Source organism: Rattus norvegicus, chromosome 1 (assembly GCF_036323735.1).
Source record: "Rattus norvegicus strain BN/NHsdMcwi chromosome 1, GRCr8, whole genome shotgun sequence".
Classification (NCBI taxonomy): Eukaryota; Metazoa; Chordata; class Mammalia; order Rodentia; family Muridae; genus Rattus; species Rattus norvegicus.
The window spans coordinates 173,970,924-173,995,378 of NC_086019.1; the positions used below are offsets into that span (position 1 = coordinate 173,970,924).

A 24,455-nucleotide genomic window follows, 5' to 3' on the forward strand; every position below is an offset into this window, starting at 1 on the left:
TTTCTGTCAAGATGCAAAACAGCATGAGATCCTCATGAAACTGAACGGATGTCAGTATTCAGCCTCAAGGACCACAAGCCAAAACCAATGTTTTTTTCTTTATGAATCATCTAGTGTCAAGTATGCAGTGATAGCAATGGAAAAATGGGTGAAGACAGGAAGTGATGGGATTATTTTACTCCTAAACATTAGCTCCATTCAGTGTCCCTCTACTAAGGCTCTTGAAATGGTAAGAAGCTTTGGCAGAAGTCAATCAGGGGAAGGGAGTACAGAGTAAGAGAAGAAAATGTGTACTTGTAGGGAAGACAGCCTTATACAAATTGAGATTAGTGTTTCTAGGATTTGGATATAATTTGAATGTTCCCCTAAAGCCTATCTGTTAAAGTCTTTCTCCCCAGAGTAACAGTGTTGGGAGGTATTGGGTCCTTTAAAAGGAGGAGCCTGCTGAAAGGAAGTTAGGTCACTGGGCCCTTAAAAAGGCTTAAGGTAGTTCTTACATGACCCCTTGGTATTTAAGAAAGGGTGGCTATTTTAAAAAAAATAAGCCTGCCTTTCTACTTTCTGCTTCCTAGTTTGAAAGTGGGTGGCTCGCTTCTGCACGTATTCCAACCATGATGTAAAACCACACCAAGCCAGATGGGCAGCCAAACCTTGAACTTGGAACCTCTAAAACTAAGCCAGGTAAACCTCTTTGCTTCATAAGTATCTCGCCTCCAGTATCCTGTTATAGTAATGAAAAACTGACCAACACAAGGCTAGCAGGGTTGCCACCCCATAATGCTTTGCCATTAGGGACTTGGGAATAACACAACTGTGTTTCCAGAGAGGAGGGGTGCTGTCATAATGGTCTGGTGGAACAGTCGCAAGGTCATCACCAGCTGAGTCATGCTCATTCTCTCTTTGCTTTTCTCGGCAAAATGAGGGCAATAATAGGATGCACTACACGAGATGCTTGTGAGAATTAAAAGAGATGGGAAGTACCTCGCAGAGTTTCTGGCAGGTAATCAGCACACAGTAAATGTTACAATTATAGTATTGGGTTTTTTTTATTTCTAAAAAAAAAAAAAAAAAAAAAAGAAATGTTCAACATCCTTAGTCATCAGGGAAATGCGAATCAAAACAACCTTGAGATTTCACCTCACACCAGTGAGAATGGCTAAGATCAAAAACTCAGGTGACAGCAAATGCTGGCGAGGATGTGGAGAAAGAGGAACACTCTTCCATTGTTGGTAGGATTGCAGACTGGTACAACCATGCTGGAAATCAGTCTGGAGGTTCCTCAGAAAATTGGACATTGAACTACCTGAGGATCCAGCTATACCTCTCCTGGACATACACCCAAAAGATGCTCCAACACACACAAGGACACATGTTCCACTATGTTCACAGCAGCCTTTTTTATAATAGCCAGAAGCTGGAAAGAACCCATATGCCCTTCAACAGAGGAATGGATACAGAAAATGTGGTACATATACAAAATATGTTGGTGGAATTAGAAGAGGTATTGAAAGAATTGAAGGAGCTTGCAACCCCATAAGAACAACAATGCCAAACAACCAGAGCTCCCAGGGACTAAACCACTACCAAAAGATTATATATGGACTGACCCAGGGCTCCAACTGCATATGCATCTGAGGATGGCTTTTTTGTGCACCAATGTGGAGGAGAAGCCCTTGTTCCTGCCAAGGCTGGACAACTTCAGTGTAGGGGAATGTGTGTGAGGGGAGGGAGTGCATGGGGAGGGGAACAAAAGAAAAAAAGAAAGGGAAACACAATTATCAGGGAAGGCAGAGCTAGGAAGCAGCCTGGGTGGGAGAATAGAGGGAGAGGGTAAAAGTAGGGCAGGATCAGGTATGGGGGCAGATAGGAGGGCCAGGAGAATGAATGGAAATATGCAGCTGCCAGGATTGGGGCTGAAAGGCGCCTCTAGAAAGTTCTGGGATATGAGGGAGGCACTCAGAACTCAATGAAGTTGAGTGTAAGTGAAATGCCCAATGTGGAGATATGGAACCTCAAGAGGCCACATTCAGTCATTAGACAGGACCTGCCTGTGGAGGGATGGGGACATCACCCCACCTTCAATATTGAACCCAAAATTGTTCCTGCCAAAAAGAAATGCAGGGATAAAATTTGAGTAGAGACTGAAGGAATGGAGAATGGTTGGCCACTGTGATCCATCCTATGGGTGGACACCAAACCCTGACACTTTTATTGATGATGCCATATTGTGCTTGCAGAGAGTCTAACATGGCTGTCCTCTGAGAGGTTCTACCAGAAGCTGACTGAGACAGATGCAGATACTCAGCGTCAAGCACTGGACTGAGGTTGGGGACCCCTGTGGAAGAGTTAGGGGAAGGATTGAAAGGGAATATAGGACACCAACTGTGCCAACTAACCAGGAACCCTGGGACCTCCCAGAGAATAAGCTACCAACCAAAGAGCATACGTCGCTGTTGGAGACCCCCAGAACAGATGCAGTAGAAGACGCCTTTTCTGGCATCAGTGAGAAAGGATGTGCCTCATCCTGCAGAGTCTTGATGCACCATGGTTGGGATAATTTTGGGGCTGGGGGTGGGTGCACCTGCTCAGAGCTGAAGGGGAGGGTGGATGGTGTGAAGAACTTTGGGAGGGGGGACTAGGAGAGGGTTGATATTTGGGATATAAATAAATAAGTTAATTATTAATAAAAAAATCTATCTATCTGAGTGTCTGTGGTCACACACACAGTAATACACTCCTGTAATCCTAGTTACTTGGGGTTCAGTCAGGAGGACTACAAGCTCAAGGTTATTTTTCCTGAATAACTTAGTTAGACCCTGTCTCAAAGAAGACAGGGGAGGAAGACAGTGGTACAATTCTGTAGTAAAGTACTTGTCTAGCATGCACACACAAGGAAAGGCTCCAAGTTCAGTTCTTAATACAGTAAAATACACACAAATTATGGATGCATTGGTTTCTTACAGCTGCAGCAGCACACTAGCAGAAACTTAGTCACCACAAATGGATTAGCCAGAAGCCAGAAGACCTATTTTTAAGTTTCTATTTTCTAGCCCCCGCCCCCTTTTCCTTAGTCGTTCTGGTTGCCTTTTATCTTCAAAGATGATAATGGCCACTTGATAGTCTCACCTGGTATCATTCTGACACCAATCTCTTGTCCTCTTCCTCCTCTTCTTCCTCCTCCTTCTTAATTCTGGACCCTGTTTTTTTTTTAATATTTTATTTATTTTTAAATTTTATTTTTCTTGGATTCTTTATGTATTTACATTTCAAATGTCATCCCTTTTCCCCCCTCTCCCATATCCCCTGCTTCTATGAGGATGCTCTCACTCCCATCCTCCCACTCTCACCTCAATACCCTGGCATTCCCCTACATTGGGGAAAGGAGCCTTCACAGGACTCACAGCTTCTCCTTCTAAAGATGCCAGACAATGACATCCTTTGCTACATATTTGGCTGGAGTCATGGATCCCTCCCTGTGTCTTCTTTGGTTGGTGGTTTAGTCCCTGGGAATTCTGGTGGGGTCTGGTTGGTTGATATTGTTGTTTTTCCTATGGTGAGGCAAACCCCTTCAGCTCCTTCAGTCTTTTCTTTTAAATCCTCCACTGGGGTCCTCTTGTTCAGTCCAATGGTTAGCTGCAAGCATCCTCATCTATATCAGTAGGGCTCTGGCAGAGGCTCTCAGAGTACACCCATATCTGGCTCCTATCAGCAAGCCCTTCTTGGCATCAGCAATAGTGACTGGGTTTGGTGGCTGCTTATGGGATGGATCCCCAGGTGGGACCGTCTCTGAATGGCCTTTTCTTGGGTCTCTGCTCCACTCTTTGTCCCTGTATTTCCTCCTGTGAGAATTTTGTTTTACCTTCTAAGAAGGACTGAAGTGTCTACATTTTGTCTTCCTTCTTCTAGAGCTTCATGTGGTCTGTGACTTTTTTCTTAGGTATTCCAAGTGTTTGGGCTCATATTCACTTATCAGTGAGTTCATACCATGTGTGTTCTTTTGTGACTGGGTTATCTCACTTAGGATGATATTTTCTAATTCCATCCATTTGCCTAAGAATTTCATGTAGTCATTGTTTTTAATAGTAGAGTAGTACTCCATTGTGTAGATGTACCACGTTTTCTGTATCCATTCCTCTGTTGAAGGACATCTGGGTTCTTTCCAGCTTCTGGCTATTATAAATAAGAGTTCTCTTTTGCTGTGTTAAAACAAAAATGTTTTTGGGGTTGGGGATTTAGCTCAGTGGTAGAGTGCTTGCCTAGTAAGCGCAAGGCCCTGGGTTCGGTTCTCAGCTCCAAAAAAAATGTTTTCTTGGAGGGCTGTGGGGAGAGGGTGGGAGTTGTTTTAAAAGAACCTGAGACTAGAATGGTAGTTTCTGAAAGCATGACTTTTAAATTTAAAATAACTCCCCCGTTTGCCTCATAGGGTAGGCAGAGGGATGCAGTGTGTGCATGAATGGCATGGCATGCAGATGTGGGATGAAGACAATGGAAAGAAGAATTTGCTCCTTAATCCCATCATGTGGGATGCCGGGTCTGAAATAAGGTCGAAGGTTCAGTAGCAGGAGCCTTTATCAACTGCACCATGGCCCTGGCCACAAATGTCTGCATTTTGAGAATGATATCTTGGATGCATACAGGTCTGTCTTCTCTGTTTACTGACTTAGAGATTCTGTTAAAGCCACAGGAAATTTAAAGTAAGGGAAGCACATACTATACCTTTTTGGTAATATTTAGATAATAACTGTTAATGCTTAGATGTTTGTAAATATATGACACTTTACATTCATTTGTAAATTAGACTATTTCTAAGAGTGGCAATTCCTTTCTTTTTATGGTTACTATGATTCCTTATTGATAATTTTCAAAGTAATAAGTTGAACCCTTGCTATTTTCCTGTGAATAATGTGAATTCATGTATCTTAACATATTTGCTGGCCTCAAATACAACAAAGAGTAGTTGCTCACCCCCTTGTAGCTCATAGAGGCCAGCACTGGATAAGGCCCCTGATATCTTGTCTCCTAGAGGAGACTACATAGCACCATCTAGCACTAGCTGGATGTGAGTGTCCTGGTTAACTTAAAACTGACTTCTCTCTGTCCTGCATCCAAAGATGTAGGGTCTTCAGCCACAGGGTTTTACCATTTTACTAGGGTGGGCACCCAAGAGAAATGGAGTTAGTCTGTACAGTAACTCAGAGGGAAGTGCCCTGTCCCTGGGACTGAGGTTTTAATGTAATAACCCATGTCTTCTGGTAGAGCACTGTACACTAAGTAGAATGCTTCTGTTCAAACTCCCTTTTAAAAATATATTTCTAGTTAGCTCACAAATAGCAGACTTTTATAAGGCTTCTATCTCTAGGTTTGCTTTGTCCACCCTCTACTTCTTTCCCCCACCTCTGCTTTAACTTTTAGATTCCAGTATTCTCTCCCTGTTCTTTCATATCATGTGTTTTACTATTCCTAGTGTTGTGTAGCCATTTTCTCCAGGATTAAAACCTCCCATTTTGGAGGGAAGCCTGGCCTGTTAAGGGGAAATGAGACAACAGATGTTGCTAAGGGAAGGTGAAAAAAGCCATACTACAAAGAACCTTCTTAAAGATAAAGAATGTAAAAAGGAAGGTGAGATAACAGGGCATTCCAAGGGAGGTCAGATATTCCATTCTAAGGGACCTTAAGCTCAGGAAGTAAAGAACTCAATACTTTCAGGAAGTCACTGAAACTGACTTGATTAACCGGGCCCCTCCCTCTCCACGGATATGGAAGCAGTAAGGACCACTGAGAGAAGCTGAAAGACCCCCGCCAAGCTGCCTGGAAGAAGCATGATACAAGTCAAGCTGCCCAAAAGAAGCAAACAACAACCAGCCTCCTCAGAAGGACACTCTCCAACATGATGACTTCTTTGTAGTCTATGCAATGTGCTTCAGGTTTTCAGGTTTCATGAGCTGTCACCCATGTTGGAGTGGGCATTCAGTGATACAGATGGCTTTGAGTCATTTCTGCTCCTGTAAATAACCCCTCACCCATACTTGTTGTATAAGCAGTACCAATAAGTAGCACTCGCTGGTCCATTAACTTAGGCTTTGGTAATTTCTGCCCTTTGGTCTATCACTGGTTCCCTATCTTAGATAAGTAAATGTTTCCTCATTTACCCCAGAAATGGTGTCATATGCTATCTCTCACTGTATTTTGTTGTTTTTGTTTTTAAACTTGGACTTCAAGATCAGAAGTTCACAAGTAGGAATGAATCTATGCTACAATAAACACGAGCAGAATCCACAGCTAGAGAAGTCAGAGCCCTAAATAGAATCTCTTGATTTTGTTTTTCTAAATGGTCATGTTGTTAAAATGCCTTCTAAATATTTGTTTATATTTATAGATTTGTGCTGTTCCCAGCTGTGGTCATTGACGCTTCTTAGTGAAGTCGGTGGCAGGTAATGTAGAGATTCATTACTAGTCAAAGTGAAGCAAACAAGTAACCCAGAGTGCCCAGTCATCGATGGGTCATCAATATCAGCCCCTCCTACTACTTCTCAGAAGCACAGACACATTTCAAAGTTGGGCACTAAGGAATATAAGAGCTGGAAGATAAGGAGTGCTATGAAATGTTGTCCCCCGGACACAGCATTACTATTGCACATGGGAACCCACAGCAGGGACTGTCTTCCTACACAGGATCTGTGAAAGACTGTCAGGTAAAAATTCCAACATGGTTTAAAAAACAAAGAAGCATACAACAGTAAGAAAAAACAAGACGCCTGAAGTGCAGGGGTGAGGGTGGGGGGATACCAAAAGGGGTCTTCACTGCTCAGAGGGGAAAGGGGGGGGGAGCATTATGGGAGGGAATGATTGGGGTGGAGCAGTGAGTGGGATGTAAAGTGAAAAAGTAAAAAATAAAAATTAAAAATAAGTAAATAAGAATTCCAACATGGGACTGAATAGATGGCTCAGTGGTTAAGAGCACTAACTGCTCTTTCAGAGGTCCTGAGTTCAAATCCCAGCAACCACATGGTGGCTCACAACTATCTGTAATGGGATCTGATGCCCTCTTCTGGTGACTGAAGATAGCTACAGTGTACTTATATATAGTAAATAAATACATTAAAAAAAAAAAAAAGAATTCCAACATGAACTAAGCAAGCACTGGTGAGGCTACATCCCTGCTCACAGTCTATTTATTGGTAGCTGATGACTCTTAGAGGAAGATTAGTCACTTTGCTTAGATGTGTGGCCACTGATAGGTTTCCTATGTTCCCATGGACGACCCCATACCCATGAGCAGCATTAATTGAACTGTGTGAGTTAAAAATAAAAGTTGTGAGAGGAGGACATGAAGTTAGGAGGGAGATAGAATGGTGGGTCCTGGGGATCAGGAGAGGAAGTAGGGGTGGATATGTCTAAGATACATTGTATACATGTATGAAGTTTTCAAAGATAACAGTTTTTAAAATGCTGACTTTTGATCAATTGTAATTAAAATTTCAAAACTCCAATTCTACCAACCTTCAATTCAAGCAGCTTCACGATATTTCCTGAGATGCTTTACAAAAACATGGTAATTTTGTCTTCACTGGGATACATAAGGTTCATAGCTTATGAAATGCCTTGTTTTCTGGTTCCACACCTACCCATTCCCCTTTTTAAAGCAGAGTAATTCCAGTTTGTATTTCCAAGCTGGCATTAAACTGGTGGCAATCTTTCTGTCTTAGCTTCTTGAGTATTAGGATTACAGAATTTACTGTTTAGAAGTGTACAATTCAGTGGTTTTAGTACCAAGACATATATTACTATCAGTATCTTAACCAAAACAATTTTGTCATCTTGGATCTCTCTGTATCCTATACTGCCCTCTCAAAACTATTATTTTAGATTCTGTCTATATAGATTTGCATATCCTGGACTTTTCATATAAATAGAATCATACTATATATGTCCATAGCCCAGTTTCAAAGTACATCCATGATATAGCATGTATCAATAATATATTCCTTTGCATGCCTGAATAATTTGTCACTGAGTGAATATACTGTAAGTGTATTAATAAGTCCATTCATAACAGATATTTGTGTCTACTTATTTCTATTCTGTATAAGGATGCTACAAACATTCACACAGTTTTGAAGAAGTTTTCAGTTAAGAATTTGATATATTTAGTTACAAAAATCACACCACAAAAGGTTTCCTCATGACTTTTGCAATCTTAATCTTTCCACCAACAGTGTAGTCAGAGACTAAAGACTACACTGCAATTTAAGAAACCAAATCATAAGGAGTGGGTGGATGGGTGGGGGAACACCCTCATTAAAGGAGGGGGAGGGAGGATGGGATAGGGGATTTATGGATGGGAAACTGGGAAACATATGATATATAAATAAATAAATAATCCCCCCAAAAAGAATCCAAATCATAAAATCATGATGATGTGATGTTTTTCATTCAGAATGATTATTTTTATGTTAATCTATATTGGTTGTACCAATAATAATGCATTCTTTTATATTATATATCCTATCATGAGGCTAGACCATAGAATTTAATATATTTACATTATTAGTTCCCTATTACCTTTGATGAAAATCAAGACTGCTTTCAATTTTTACTAGCATAAAATGGCTATGGACATTAGTGTGCAAATATTTTTATGAATGTGCATTATAATTTGCCATGGGTAAATGCCTAGGAATAAACTTAACATTAAAAGGGAACCAAACTATAACCAAGGTAAGCTTTTCACATTTTAATTAGCAAAGAAAACTGTTTCAGTTCCTCTAAAACTTTTCAAATATGTAGGCAGACAGTGCACCTCTCCCCATCCTTAATCATACCAAGCAGTAAATGCAAAGTGTCCTTCATCTATCCCTTTTCTTTGATGCAATTTGCTCCCAAATATCCAAACTACACCCAAGGAATGATACAAAATTAAGTCCTTATGGAAGTTTGGTCCATTCTTCTTTCTTCCTGACATAGATAAGCTACAATAGACAATAAATAGTTTCTTTATATTTCCTTTTTCCTGTCAGGTTTTTGTTTTTTGTTTTTTTCCCAGTCATGGGCTTCTATAAGAAGATATTTTGAAATCCAAAATAAGACTTACCTAATTGCTGAAATAAAAGAGCCACACTGGTGCCTGTAACAGGGAGGCTGTCATGCAAAGGAGTCTGAATCAGTTGTCTGTCTCCTGCACCCAAGGAAAACAGCTTCTGCAGAATGAGAGAAACATGTAAAGTCATAAGAGACAATATGAAGCAGAAACATATACCCTAAAACATACAAGTTCTGCTGTGTGAAACTCAAAATGATATCAGAAAATTCATTCCACAGAAGTTGAAATCTCAATAGATAAGACACAAGTATCACTAACAATTATAACTGACCAAAGCTATGTTAATGTATGTTGACAGAATCATCTGCTTCTTCAATGGAAAGGCCTGATGATGCCAAGGCCACCTTTAAGATTCTGTCTTAGAACAGCATAGAGGAAGAGGAGAAAATTAAGAAGAGGAGGAGGAAGAAGAAGGAAGAAGAGGAGGTAATTTAAGACAAAAGAAATTGAGAAAGAAGAGTTAAATGCTAATTACCCTTTTCTTTTTAAAATTTAACATTTTGCAGGGGCTGGAGAAATCGCTCAGTTTGAGAGTACTTGCTGCTCTTTTAGAGGATCTGAGCTTAGTTCCTAGCATCCATGTCGGGAGGCTTGCAACCATTTGTAACTCTGACAGTAAGGATCTGCTGCCTCTGAATTCCTTGGACAGAAGTGTGCGCACACACACACACACACACACACACACACACACACACACTTTTGACAGACTAAAGGACAAGTGATGAGACTTTTCGGAAGGTTGTCTCTCTTACTCAATAAATAAAAAGCAAAATACATGGTCAACTAGACGTCTTTAAGGTCTAAGGAGACAAGCCTCCTGTTCTGTTTGGCAGTGGAATAGATAAGAAGGCCTTATACATGGTGAGCATGTGCTCTCTCTCTCACCAGAGCTATATCCCTAGCTCCAGTGCTTTTAAAGATGGCTGACCTATAAAAAATAAATAAACATGGTAGATAGCAAAGATTCTTATTTTTTTGCTTCCAAGACAATTTTTTAAAACATCAAGATTAGAGAAAAAGGAATCTATTTAAAAAAACAGTCACAGTGTTACAAAAAGAGTTGTCTTAATTTTGTCTCCTAATTTTGGTCAATTTTTTTACTTAATATAATTGAAGTGTAACACATACAAAAATAAGTAGCAAAAGATTGAAAAATTCTTTCTGAAGAAAGATATGTCCAAAAAGTTAAAAAAGTAGAGTTGGAGTTATATCAAATATGTCTGTTAATGATGCCAGGTAAAAGGGAGCTCAGTCTGAAAATCAGCCTCTTTCTTTTAAAGACTTATTTTTATTATTTTAACTATATATATATGTGTGTGGGGGCGTGGGTACATGCACATGAATGCAAGTGTCCGCAGAGGTCAGCTTTCTCTGGAGTTGAGTTTACAGATAGTTGTAAGCTATGTGATGTAGGCATTAGGAATTGAACTCAGGTCCTCGGGGAAAGCATTGTGTTCTCTTATCCACTGAGCCATCTCTCCAGCCCTTGAAATCATTCTCTTGAACTATGAAAAGAATGGAATCTTAGGTGTCTAGAAGATACATCATAGGGACAAGGTTTACCTAAGTAAGATCCTATCTAAAACAAACATATTTGAAGAATTCTTTCTTTTTTGTCATAAATCAAATTACCCAGAATAAATCAATTCTGTTTACCTGAGACCCTCCAGCAGCTGGAACAAGGCAAGCACAAAGATTTGCGATGAGGCTTTCCAAGGAGACACTCAGGCTGTCCACGTACACAGTATAGATCAGACCCAGGCAAGCCTGCAGAGAGCGGGACATGCAGTCATCTCATGGCAGTGTCAATAAAAATAAATTGTGACATCTCTTCTAGGAAAATTTCTCTTTGAACCATGTAAATTATATTCTGCATGGAACATGAAATAAACCTTAAGCAACAAAACAGGTTTATTAAATTTTCCTCTAGAACCAGAACACCCAAATGAACTTCCAAGATAAGTTTACAGAAAGCAGAAAGCCATGATTTGTAAAACAGGTACCTCTGTTTAGATAATCACTAAAGCTAATTTGTAAGGCTGAACTGGTTTTTTTCCATGCTGTTTGCCTGGTTGTTTTAAAACTTATTTTAGGAAAATCCATCTTTCAAGATAAAAATTAAGAGTTGTTTTATGGCTCTTATAAATCCACACTATATGATAGAAACTTTAACATCTTGGAATTGTAACAAAGGACAGCAAAGCAGGTATGACAGTAAGGTTACCGTGCTGAGTTTATTAGACTGTCAGTGGTGAAATAAGATGACATGCGATCTTTACTTTCTTCATGTTACTCCTGTTTGTGTGTGTACAAATGGGTGCTAGAGAAGGATGCCAACAGTTTTCCTCAGTAGCTTTCCACCTTATGTTTTGAGATAGGGTCTCTCACTGAATCTGAAATTCATGGATTCAGCTAGACTGGCTGGCCTGTGAGCTCTGGGGATCCTCCTCTCTCCCTGTTCTGTTTCCTTTACCCCAGCACTGAAGTTAGACATGTGGCTCAGTCACATGCTTGGCTTTTATAGGTGTGCTGAGGATCCAAGTTCAAAGTCTCTTATTGGTGTAGAAGCTCTTTTCTGACTGACTCCTTCTTGATCCTAACATATAATCTCAATCTTTTAGCTTACTGAAATTGTGACTAAAAAATTAGCAACTATCATTAATTTGTAGAAATGGCATATACTAAATAGTATGCCACAAAACACATTAAAGGAGTCATAATTGTCACCATAATAATGAGGTTGTTATTAAGTCTAGAACATATAATCTCACTTTCTAGTTTTTATACTTGTATATTAGTACAAATATTTATACATCTTTATATTTGAAAATTCTGAATATTAAAGCAGGAAAAATCTGAAGGAACCAAGTGGTACCTCACTATGTAGACCAGGCTTGTCCAGGAGTTAAGGCCTTCTTGTCTCTACCTCCTCAATATGACAATTACTAATTTGGGCCATCAGGCCTGGCTCTAAACAGTATTTTAAAGACATGATCAGAATCATCTAAAAATCTCACATAATCCTACTTAGTGTAATTTAACACCACAAATTTAATAAAGATGTTCACAGTTGTTACACTGAGTACATTTTAAAGTTCTTAAAGCTAAATTAATTATCAAATTATTATGATTTATAATTTTTATTTAATTAACATAAAATCTATTTTTAAACAAACATTATATTCTTAGAAGTGTGAATAGTCATGTTAACTTATTCATGGATTACTTTCATCCAACACAGATTTGCTTCTTTTTATCATATGTTTCATTTTATTGGTGAATCACTAATTCAATCTAACAATGTTTTCAATTAAAAAACTCGTCACTTTAGTTCATTCAAAATCGATTTATACAATATTATAAGACAACTATGAGAACAATCGATAAGACAACTATGAGTTCCTTACCCTAAAGATTTCTGGATAGTCTAATCTGGATACCAACACCAGGCTTTTGGGTGCAAATACTTCTGCAGGTTGAATTAAAGCAGATACTTCTTCACCCTCGATCTCTTCCTTCTTCGTTCCCTGGAAAATAAAAATTACAACCAATGTACAAAGTTTCCTAGGTTCATAATTCACACAATATATTCAAACCACACACCTTACAGATAACTTATAAGAATTCAAATTAATTACAAATAGTAGGCAAGAAATGACAAAGTAAGGAGTATGTATTTTATGTGTTTTCAAAGCTCCATAGACTACCAGTATGAACACCAACTTTGAGTGTTTCATTTCTCAGGAATCAACGTATTCAGACATATTTAAGTTAGTCTGAAGTAATGACCCAAACAATTAAAAACGTCACTTATTCAAGTAGAAAAATCAGTCTTCAAAAGAGGGGGAAAAGTTTATTCTAGAAACAAAGTATTTATTTTTATTTCTGTCTTTCTTCTGGACCCAATCTTTTTTCTCTTGTGGCAATTCTAAGGCTTGCAGAAAGCTCAGAGCTCTCCAAGTAAAATGTCAAGTGTTCCTGCATATATACAACAATGGCAGCTGCCTTAAAAAGAGAACATTTTTGGAAAAGAAGTAAAGCTTTGTAATTAGCACACCAAAAATATATGCTTATAAATGGCTAAAATATATAATTTAAAGCAGATTTAAATATAATCTGCTTTATACCACAATAAACCACAATAAAAAGTTTAAGAAGCTCTAAGTTTCAACAACTAACTACTAGTCAATAAACTTGTGAAATATTATTTGGGGTGCTAAGGGTTAAGAGCACTAGCTGGTCTTCCAAAGGATCCCAATTAGATTCTCAGCACCCACATGGTGGTTCACAACTGTCTATAACTCTAGTTCCACGGGATTCAAAGCCCTTTTCTGGCCTTGTGCACTGCACACAGGTGGTACATAAATATTAATGTAGTCAAAATGCTTACATACATAAAACAAAAATAAATCCTTGGATGATGGCAAAGGTAAGACCGAGTTCCGTGAAGGCCTTAGACATAAATTGTGAGCACAAGGTTGGGAGGCAAAGCATAAGATGGGGTGGCACTGCCTTGTGCCTACCCCAAGAACCACATACTGTCATTGGTATGTGCACCCTCACACCCCTCATGGGGGCAAGTCCCATTTCTGGCACTTTGTATCACAGCTAAAGAAGAGATCCCAGGGGAGATTGTGAACTTGGGCAGAAGTCACCAAGCATCAAAAACTTCGGCATCTGGCTGCACTAAAACTAGCAGTAGCACACAAATATTGCCAGTGCCACGACCCAAGCACGGAGGAGGCAGGATGCAATGCTTCTGCTACAAAGGCATTCCATCCAACCATCACTAGCATGCAGTGGACAAGGACGCCTACACATGATCCACTGGTCCATCAGATGAGTGGGCGAGATGACAAGTGCCAGTGGCCTCTGTCAAGCTGCCCAAGGCTCCAGGACTAAGTTCTCACTGACCCAAGTAAGGCCAGCAGAAGTTGTTCTTTCATACTCAAGAAGCCCAACACTTTTCTAAACACCCAACACTTTTACTAGATGGAGAGAACTACCAAATAAAACTCCACCAAAGAGTAAAAATAATCTTAAAAAAATTTTTTAGTTCACAAATAATTCCTGTGCACTTACTGTTTGACAAGACTCTGACACACTGAAAATTTCTAAGAAGGGAGTGGAGAGAGCAAATTAATGAAACACTAAGATTTGTCAGTGTATACTCTGAGATACTAGGTTATTTCCTCTAAGAAAACCCCCCTTCCTCTCCTTTTCCAGTATCTACGCTCCCTCCAGCTTAAACTCATTTCTCCTGAAATCTTCCTTTCCTGACCTTTGCTTTCCACTGTGTTTTACCAAAACTTTAGACTTGCTACTTCAACCTCTCCCAAAATGTCATGAAATGCCAGTTGCCTACTTGACATCTCAAACATAATCAAAACATAAGACATCTTTCTGTCTAAACTCTATCCTCCTATAGTAAAAGGTCTGCTAATGGCAAATTCTCATTCTTTTATCATTTATAGCTAATATTCAACTGTGAGAATATCCTGACCTCCAAATTTCCCTACTTGCTACCATATCTATATTAGATATCCTATATCTAATCTGATTACTACAGCAGCCTGCTTTCATTCTCTTTTATTTTTTTTCTTTTTTCATTTTTTATTGGTTATTTCACGTATTTACATGTCGAAAGTTATCCCCCTTCCCAGTTTCCCATCCCTTTATTCTTTTAAAGCCTTACTCTTCCTTGCTGCTATTCAAACACAAGGAATGAAACCATCTACTGGGACTTTCCTATTGTTTCTTTACCTGGAATGCTTCCTGCAGAGAAGCTAATGTCTGTGCCCCCATGTCTCCTGTCCTTCCTGCTCTGACTCACTGCTGACCACTCTCCTAGAAAGGGCAGCATCTCATGCTCCTTGTCCTTTGCTTTCCTCTCTTCTTTCTCCGTGCCATTATCATCTAACACAAGTTTAGTAATCTCAGCCTTTTTTCTTTATCTCTTTCTCCCACTGGATTAAATGAAGGCCAGGACTTCTGTTTTGTTCAAGGATGATTAGTGAGTTCATAAAATAAGAGCTGGGGCATGCCAACTCTTATTGTTCAGTGTATAAATGCAGGAATAACTTTCTCAAAATGTTTTTCTGGGTATTTCACCAAGAGAAGTTTTCTCCTCACATTGAGGCCAGGAACTCTACTTTTACTTTCCTTTAGAGTTCATTAGGTATCTGGTATAGTTCATATAACCAAAAATGAGTTGTATCAGGAATGTAAACACCTAAATGTATATAAAAGGTCCATACGCTCTTGAAAAAGAAAGATTTTGATTTCTGAACAAATCAAAATAAGTCTGGTTGGTTTCTGGAATACCTAAAAATAATAGGAAAGTGATGATTATTAATTTACCAAAATTTCCAAACCTAATGAATCATGGGCTTCATGGATTACTAAAAGACTGAAAATGGCAAAAATGATTGAAATTCCTGGAACAGATAAAGCCATCCACATTTTTATGAGATTGTGATAACTGCCCTAGAGTATCATTGAAAGACAACTTGAGTAAGCAGATAGCTATTTCAAATAAATGACCATTACACTGTTTTAACCAAAAAACACAAAACAGATATGTAGCCATTACGCAAAGCAGGTCATTAGTTAATGCCCACTAATTATTAAGAAGAAAAAAGGGTCAATAAATATAAATCGGTATTAAGTAAAAATAGCTTCATGTTTTACATTTCTACATTGATTTTTCTTAATGTTGAGTTTTATAAATCCTAAAATGCTGTTATTCTTAATCCCAATAGCTGCTTTCTTCTTTCTCTTCCTCCTCCTCCCCCTCCTCCTCCTCCCCCTCTCCCCCCTCCTCCTCCTCTTCTTCTTCTTGCTGGCTAACACTTTTTTTAATTTTTTATTAGATATATTTCTTTACTTACATTTCACATGTTATTCCCTTTCCCAGTTTCCTGTCCATAATCCTCCATCCCCATCCATCCTCCTTATTGTCCTCCCCCATATTCCCCTGCACTGAGGGTCCAATCTTGGCAGGACCAAGGGCTTCCCCTTCCACTGGTGCCCCAACAAGGCTATTCTCTGTTACATATGCAGTTGGAGCCCTGGGTCAGTCTATGTACAGTCTTTCAGTAATGGTTTTAGTCCCTGGAAGCTCTGTTTGGTTGGCATTGTTGTTTTTATGGGGTTGCGAGCTCCTTCAACTCTTTCAATACTTCCTCTAATTCCTCCCAAGGGGGTCTTATTTTCAGTTTGGTGGTTTGCTGCTAGCATTGACCTCTGTATTGGACATGCTCTGGATGTCTCTCTCAGGAGAGAGCTATATCCAGGCCCTTTCAGCATGCATTTTTTAGCTTCATCAATCTTATTTAGTTTTGGTGGCCACATGTGGGCCAGGCTCTGAATGGCCATTCCTTGAGTTGCTGCTCTAAACTTTGCTTCCATATCCTCTCCTATGGCTATTTTTTTCCCCTTTTAAGAAGGAGTGGGAGCATCCGCATAGCTATCTTCTAAGAAACAGTGTGCCAAGGGCTGGTGTTGAATTTAGTGAGCACTTGCATAGCAAGCTCCAGGATATGCTCCAACAGCCCCCACCCCAAAAAAACCTAAGGTGGTGTGTTTGTGTATGTATTCCCTGGCACACATATACATATAATACCCCAGGTTTAAGGAAACTATTCTAATTCCTTTTTGAAGAAAAAATGTATGCATACAGTTGTTAGATAAAATAAAGTGCAATATTATCAATGACACTGGTTTTGTAAGTTTTGTTCTAAGATGATGTTTTACGGTAGCCTAGAATAGCTTGAATTGTCCTCTGTAGCCCAAGCTGGCCTAGAGCTCAGTCAATCTTCCTGCCTCAGCTTCTTGAGTGTCAGGATAACAAACATGAACAATCGGGTCAAGCTTGGTTTGTATATTTAACAAGGACAAATTTTCACACACACACACATAAAAGAAGAAGCAGGAAATTAAATGAACTTGAGAAATCTTATGATTCTTTGAAATTTAATGCTTAGAAATATTAGTGCGTTTATCTAGTTCAAAATTATAAGCCTTCTAACCTAAAATGATTTTTTTTTTTAACTTTCAGTATGCCTCATTAAGGCTACATGCCTGGTAACTGAGGAGTACAGAAGAGGGAGTCAGTGAGTTTCCATATAACTCCTGGGAATTGAACCCTGCTCCTCTGGAAGAGCAGTGAGTACTCTAAACCATAGAGCCATCTTGTCAGACCCCCACCTCATTTTTTTTTAAAGATTTTATTTATTCATTTTATATATGACGAGTACACTGTCACTGTCTTCAGACACACCATAAGAGTGCATCAGATCTCGTTACAGATGGTTGTGAGCCACCATGTGGTTCCTGGGATTTGAACTCAGGACCTCTGAAAGAGCAGTCAGTGCTCTTAACCGCTGAGCCATCTCTCCAGCACCCCCCATTTTTTAATGTATACTGAAATCACTTAGCATACCTCATCTATTAGTAGGTACTTGTACCCTCTGATTATTACAATGTAAGTATGCTGCTTCATCCCTATACAGTTCTGTTATGCTGATAGTATTATGGGCTAAATTAACATGTTATATAAATGTGTATTTATATACTAAAATACCAAAATGCTACTGCCCTTCAAACTAATCCTAAAGTGCCATGGTGAAAGGTACTCTGAGTTCGCGTGATGACTACAGAGTGGAGAGGGTCTGGCTTCAGAAAGCACATCTTGTGTTCAGGCTACACACTTCAGTCACATGTTTGTTGCACTCTGGTGCTGGATTTTCATATATCTATTATGTACATTTCTACTAATACCACATTATCTTAAAAACAGCTTCCCACATTTCTTTAGATATTCAGTTTTTTAGAAACTTCAAGTATAAAAGTTAGTTCTAAATTTCCTTCTGAAACACATGTTCTTACCATAGTCCATTGACACTGAGTTTCCTTAATAAAACAAGGACTTCAAACATTCCAGAAATAGAAACAGTGGAATCTAAATAGTTGCAAAAAATTGTTATGCCATAAAATTCCCCGAAAAGCTTCCTCATTTTCTGCCAAATGATTGTTGAATCACAAAGGGGTGTTCACGTGATAAAACCTAGTCCATTCTAGCAACGGCCTGGAAAATACCAGATCCACAACAAGTACATACTACCTCTGGTAAAAGCAATAATCTGAGTCTAATCTGTGCGACAGTAACACAGCTCCTGATTTACAGAACTATCAAGGCAGGGAAAGTCAACTGTAGAGATTATTTACTTAGAAAGCGGCAGCTGCTGCTGCTACTATACATCACTGTCACATTAAAACACAACTAAAAACACATCTTCTTACAAGTCATTATTTTGGTGTCATCTCTAGAATTTGACAGATGTTACTTAGCTAAAGGTCTTCTAACCAAAGAATTTTAGAAACAATAAATTAAGCCAAGTTAAAAAGGGCATATTTACAACCTGATTTCTGGCTTTGATATGCAGCTTCAAGCAGAGGAAGCAAAGCATATAGCACTTCTCAATTTTGTTAGGTCCCTTTACCCCAATTCCCTGCGCAGACAGGGTGCTAGGACACTGCACAGCTGTCCACGCACACCTACATTCCTAATGAACAAGATAGGAACCATTACTCTCAACTCATGGTTCTAAAACTTTAGTGTACACCAAAAGCACACTTATGAGCTTGTTTAAATAAAGATTTCTGGGTTCCACCAACCACGTTTCTCATTTAGTGGGTGTAAGGTGGGGTCTGACAATTTATATTTCTAACAAGTTTCTTGGTTGACACCGGGCCTGTGCAACCAGGGACTACATTTTCTGTATCACCACTATAGATTACTATTGATATAAAACAAAATCATATCAGCCATATCATACAGCTTTTTTATTGCAGGTAATGTATATACTTTGTAAAAGTGCTAATAACTCATTAATACAATAAAAGATTATTAAATATTACTTCTCATTAAAAGAAAAAGTTCCTTGAAGAAATGACATTTTAATTCAGGGTCAAGAAATGTACAAAATAAACTACAATATTCATTTTATTGTGTCAAAAACTAGAATCTTCTAAAGCTTAATAGTATCAAAATGAATAAAAAGTGTTGATCATTAAAACTCAACAAATATGTAAAAAATCGTGTGCTCATAATTTTAAGGGGTCACTACTGATTTTTAAGGCACTAATGTACTAGTCTGAAAATTAAAAACAAAAAGAAGTAAGTTTACTGTTTTTTTGAGTCGAACTGTAATTGATATGACAACATTGTCTCAGAGATGTTCTTTTGCTAGTAAATGCAGAAGAAAGGGAAGATTTGGAAATGTCTGTTTCAGATTCCCAGTGAGAAAGGGGTCACAATGATGATCGTCAGTCGGTATGAGCCAACTGATCAGCTGTTCTGGATCATCACTGAAACAACGAAAGGTATGGCACAATCTTGGAGTTATTCTAGCTTTAAAATTGAATTTAATCAGCAGATATATAGAACATGCCTTTAATCTCAGGACTCTGAAAACAGGCAGGCAGATTTCTGTGAGTTTGAGGCCAGTCTACTTTACACAATGAGTTCTAGAATAGCCAGGGCTATGGAGAAACCCCATATCAAAAACCACCCAACCAAATCCATCCATCCATCCATCCATCCATCCATCCATCCATCCATCCATCCATCCATCCATCCATCCAAACATCCCCCCCTCAAATAGAGACAGATACAAAGTATTTCCAAGTGAAATGATAGAATAAATATGGCTTGCTTTAAAGTGTCATCTTCCTCACTGAACAAATAGTTAAGAGTTAAAAGACAGGAAATCCTGACAATTTTAAAATATGAGTAATGTGTAAAGACGTTCATTACAAAAGTTAAAGGAAACACAAAGCATATGGAACACCTCCTATGTGTCAAGTACTGTTGTAGGTGATATAGTTAATAGTAGGCTATATTCCAAATCTCTGTCTCTATCTGTACAAGTGTTCTTTCTGTTTGCATGTTTGTATACTATGTGCATGTCCACTGGGGACAGAAGGTGGCTTTGGATTCCCTAGGATTGTTGTGAACCATTATATGGGTGCTGGAAATCGAATCTGGGTCCTTTGAAAGAACAACCAGTGCTTGTAACCACCGAGCCCTATCTCCAGCTCTAAGACCTTCATTCTTAACTACAGTATCTCATTACATCTTTCCAACAACTCTCAAAGGTAGGTACTATTATTAGTATGTTCTGTATATAGAGAAACAAACTGAAGTACAAAAAGGTTAAGAATTTGTTCAAAGTTAATAAATCTTAAAACTGAAGTCTGATTCCAGAGTTTATATTCCATTGTAAGTGATCTTAGACAATCATCTAATTATTTTATTAACAAGCAGATAGTGATATAGAGAGCTTATAAAGTTGGTGTGCAAACTAGAAAAGATGACTAAAGAGATATGTATCCATTTAGTCATTTAATACTATTTTACTGGGATATCTAGTGTTCTAGGTATTAATGTTATAACTGGGAAAAGAAGATAATACCTGAAGAGGGGAAAGTAGATGATCAGATATTTAAGCAGACATTCAGATAATCAGGCAAATGCAAATGACCCAGGGGCAGGCTTAGCAGCTGGGAGATTGGCTAATAACTGGAGTAGGAGGCAGGGGCTGCTTATTCTGAGCTCAAAGGATGGCAACTGGGTTTTTTATTTTGAATGCCATGGACTTAAGAGTGAAATTTTGTTTTTAAATGATCAATCTGAGGGTAAGTGTCATATAGCTTACAAGGAGGACCAGCAGTCTCAATTAACCTGGACCCGAGATCTCTCAGACACTGGATCACCAATCAGACAGCATACACCAACTGCAATGAGGCCCCCAACATGTATACAGCAGAGGACTCTTGGATCTGGGTTGAATCAGAGAAGATGCACCTAACCCTCAAGCGACTGGAGGCCCCAGGAAGTTTAGAGGTCTGGTGGGGTGGGGACATCCTTGTGGAGAGTGGAGTGGGGGGTTAGGGGGAGGTATGGGATGTGGAACAATTGGAGGGTGGACCAGGAGGGAATAAAATCTGGAGTGTAAAAATAAATAAATAAATGTATGTATGTATGTATGTATGTATGTATGTATGTATGTATGTATGTAAGTAAGTAAGTAAGTCTGTTTGGAGTTCAGGCAAGATAAATAGTGTGGGAACTACAAGTCCTAGTTCTCAGCTAGGATTTGTGGATGGCTAAAATATGGATGATTAAAAAAAAAAGTAACTAAGTTTTATACCTAGATTGAGAGTAAAGCCATTTATTGCAAGCAAGCAAGCAAGCAAGCAAGCAAGCAAACAAACAAACAAACAAACAACAAAACCCAAAAAACTAGCTCTCAAAGGTGAGAGAGACTCTGAGGATGCAAAGCAGGGGATCTTAGATAAAATGCCCAACAGTGGGGAGAGGGAAATTTTAGAGTCCACCTCCAGTAGAAAGACAAGGCATCAAGTGGAGGGATGGGATGGCCATCCCACAATCAGAAACTCTGACCTAGATTCATTCCTGTCTAAAAGAAATGCAGGGACAAAAATGGAGAAGAGACTGAGAAAAAGGAGGTCCAGTGATGATGCTATGATGTACTTACAAACAGGAGTCTAGCATGGCTGCCTTCCAAGAGGCCCAACAAGCAGCTGACTGAGACACATGAAGATACTTACACCCAACCAATGAACTGAAGTCAGGGACCCCTGTGCTTGAATTAGGGAAAGGCTGAAAGAAGTTGAGGAGGAGGGCAACCCCATAGAAAGATCAGCAGCTTCAACTCACCTGAATCCCCGAGATATTCCAGACACTGGGCCACCAACCAGGCAGCATATACTAGCTGGTAAGAGCCTCCCACCCTGCCCAACACACACACATATACATAGCAGAGGACTGCTTGGTCTGGCCTCCTGAGGGAAGATGCACCTAACCCTGGAGAGACTTGAGGTCCCAGGGAGTGGGAAGGCCTGGAAGGATGGGGGTGGAGTGGGGAGAGGGGCCATGCTCTTGGAGATGGTGGAAGAGGAATGGGATAAGGAACTGTAGGAGGGTGGACCAGGAAGGGAATAAGGACTAAACTGTAAAAAAAAAGGTTAAAGATAATTAAAAATTTTTAAAAATATGTGCTGATGAAGAAATTTAAAATGAAAACCTTTAATATTTATTATTGGATTTACAATATAAGGTGAACACACAAAGCAAGTATGATATGAGAATCAGTTTGATAAAACACTGGTAATATATTCACCATTTTAATTCTTTCAGAATGTATACTAAATATCACTTAGAAGTAAGTTAAACTGAAATATCAATAACAAACTAATATATAAATATTCAAATAAGTTAAACATTTAAACTTCTGTATTTTATTAGATCAAAATAACTTTTCTTACAAATTTGAACAGTAGTATTTGACATTACAGCCTATGAAAATAAAATGTATAAAGACATTGACATTATAGTTGTACTTTGTGCATTCATGTGGATTATAATTGTGAATAAATATAATGCTAAGAAAATAGTACAAACATTTGAGCTCTTCAGGGTTTTTGCCTATCACAATGACTACTGCTTACCACGAGAGGGAAACAAATGTCAAAGGATAGGAAAGGACTCAGAGCCTGCCTTGCATATTTTATGATGTTATATAGAATACTATATATTAAGTAATTATGTAAGTATTAATACATTTATAAGTGAAAAAACTAGCTCTCTATATGTATATGTGTAAAGGGTGAACAATATAAAGGGAGCAATGGGAGTTGGGGATTTAGCTCAGCGGTAGAGCGCTTGACTAGCAAGCGCAAGGCCCTGGGTTCAGTCCCCAGCTCCGAAAAAAAAAAAAAAAAAAAAAAAGATAAAGGGAGCAATGTATCTTGCATTCATCAAAGACAATTTATGTGAGTTCTACTCCTTTCCAATTTTTTCTCTCTCTCTTATGTAAAAAGAAGATAGCAAAAAGCCACTACAAATAGTGGCTATAAAACAATTTAAAGGTAATTATAAGTACAGTGACATCAGAATATATCATAAAACACAAGCTTTAAAAGGCCTCTCTATGTGAAGAGTGTGCATTTGTACTACGTTTGCTTGCACATATGAAGAGTGTTTAGAACCCTGTATTTCAAATGCCTTCAGGACATGGGGTTATAGCTGATATGGATCACATGACAATATATACACACTCAGAGCAAAACAATTTTCTTAGATGTTTATATTGGTATTATTTTTTAAAACAAAGCTAAATTGTTTTAAGTAAATACTAATGTATTGGTGAATGTTTATTTATTAAACATTTATAGCTCATTAGCCATAAAGCACCTGCCACAAAAGGATAGGGTCCAGCCTGCAGGGCAGGAAACTCAGTGTCACGTAAATGCTGAGAGCAGCACAGGTGAAAAAACAGCAGCAGTCAAAACAATGTCCCAGCAAGTGTTCAGTCACCAGTCTGGGGAGGGACTCTGAAGCCCACAGCAGCAAACTGGGATTTAAAAAGATAAACAGATCATCAAAACATAAAGAGAATCAGAACAGTATGGAGGCAAACTGGAAAAGAGAAATTGAACAATAACGGAGGCTCAGATGCTTAAGCTTCAAACATGGAACATATTCTGTAGCTTGACTGAGTTGAACTGTAATGCATCCTTACATACCTGTCACTTAGATTTACTGTTTTTATCCACATGTCCTTAAAAAATAATAACCTAAATTTTTGTTACACATAGTGAACTAAAATCTGTTGCCTATTTTATCATTGTACTTAGGAAAAACTAAATCTGAACATTAGTTTTAATATCAGAGTATGATGATTTATTGGTGTTTTGGCACCTTTTATTTCCAGAAGATTTACTAACTATACTGTTTAAAGCAACTGTGCTCATCACCTAATAGCTTGTAAGTTGGATGAACTATTCAGTGTAAACTAACATATGTGGTTACTGGCATAGCACCATGTTTCTGCTTGTCATTTATGCTTAAAAAAAACACAAGTAATTCATGTTTCATCTGTTGGATTATTCTTTGAGAGTTCTTTGGCTTAAAGAATTATTAAGAAAACTTAGGAATGGTGCTAAAATGTGAAAATTGAGAGAAATACTATGAGGATAGCACATAACTTCTGAGGAAAAGAGAGTGCAACCCTTACTGAGAGATGGGAAACTGCATATGAGCTTCATGTCTGTTTCAAGCACAACAAATCATTTAAAATTGGCTCCTCATAAATTTAAGAATGTTATTTTGTGAGCCACTAGAGTTAATGATGATTTTTTAATGCTTCTTTTCATTGACTGCTAAGATTAGCATAAAAAATAAGAATAAAATGTGATTATTTTTCTAATGCAAAACATGTATTAATACTGTTAGATGAACCATGAGATCCTTTTCTTTTCTTTCTTT

At 38.4% G+C, this 24,455-nt stretch overlaps 1 protein-coding gene and 1 long non-coding RNA gene across 17 annotated transcripts in view; one reads left to right on the plus strand and one right to left on the minus strand.

Moving 5' to 3' along the window:
* On the plus strand, positions 1-22,914 carry LOC120097354 (uncharacterized). 4 transcript variants are annotated; one of them, XR_005494631.2, is made up of 9 exons: positions 904-1,000; positions 2,238-2,324; positions 4,424-6,431; positions 6,535-6,692; positions 9,399-9,526; positions 17,160-17,266; positions 19,396-19,486; positions 20,086-20,260; positions 20,800-22,914. It is a non-coding gene; the product is annotated as an uncharacterized LOC120097354 (long non-coding RNA). The 4 variants fall into 4 exon arrangements; XR_010060751.1 differs by having other exon boundaries at positions 4,424-6,692; XR_010060750.1 differs by having other exon boundaries at positions 4,424-6,692; positions 20,108-20,260; positions 20,816-22,914.
* Sbf2 (SET binding factor 2) overlaps positions 1-24,455 on the minus strand; it is a 366,952-nt gene that overhangs the window by 183,286 nt on the left and 159,211 nt on the right. For all 13 annotated transcript variants that reach the window (XM_039091527.2, XM_008759798.4, XM_063274831.1 and 10 more), the window contains 3 exon segments: positions 12,508-12,627; positions 10,757-10,867; positions 9,092-9,197 (listed from right to left, as the gene is read on the minus strand). In XM_039091527.2, coding sequence (XP_038947455.1) covers positions 9,092-9,197; positions 10,757-10,867; positions 12,508-12,627 — 337 coding nt within the window.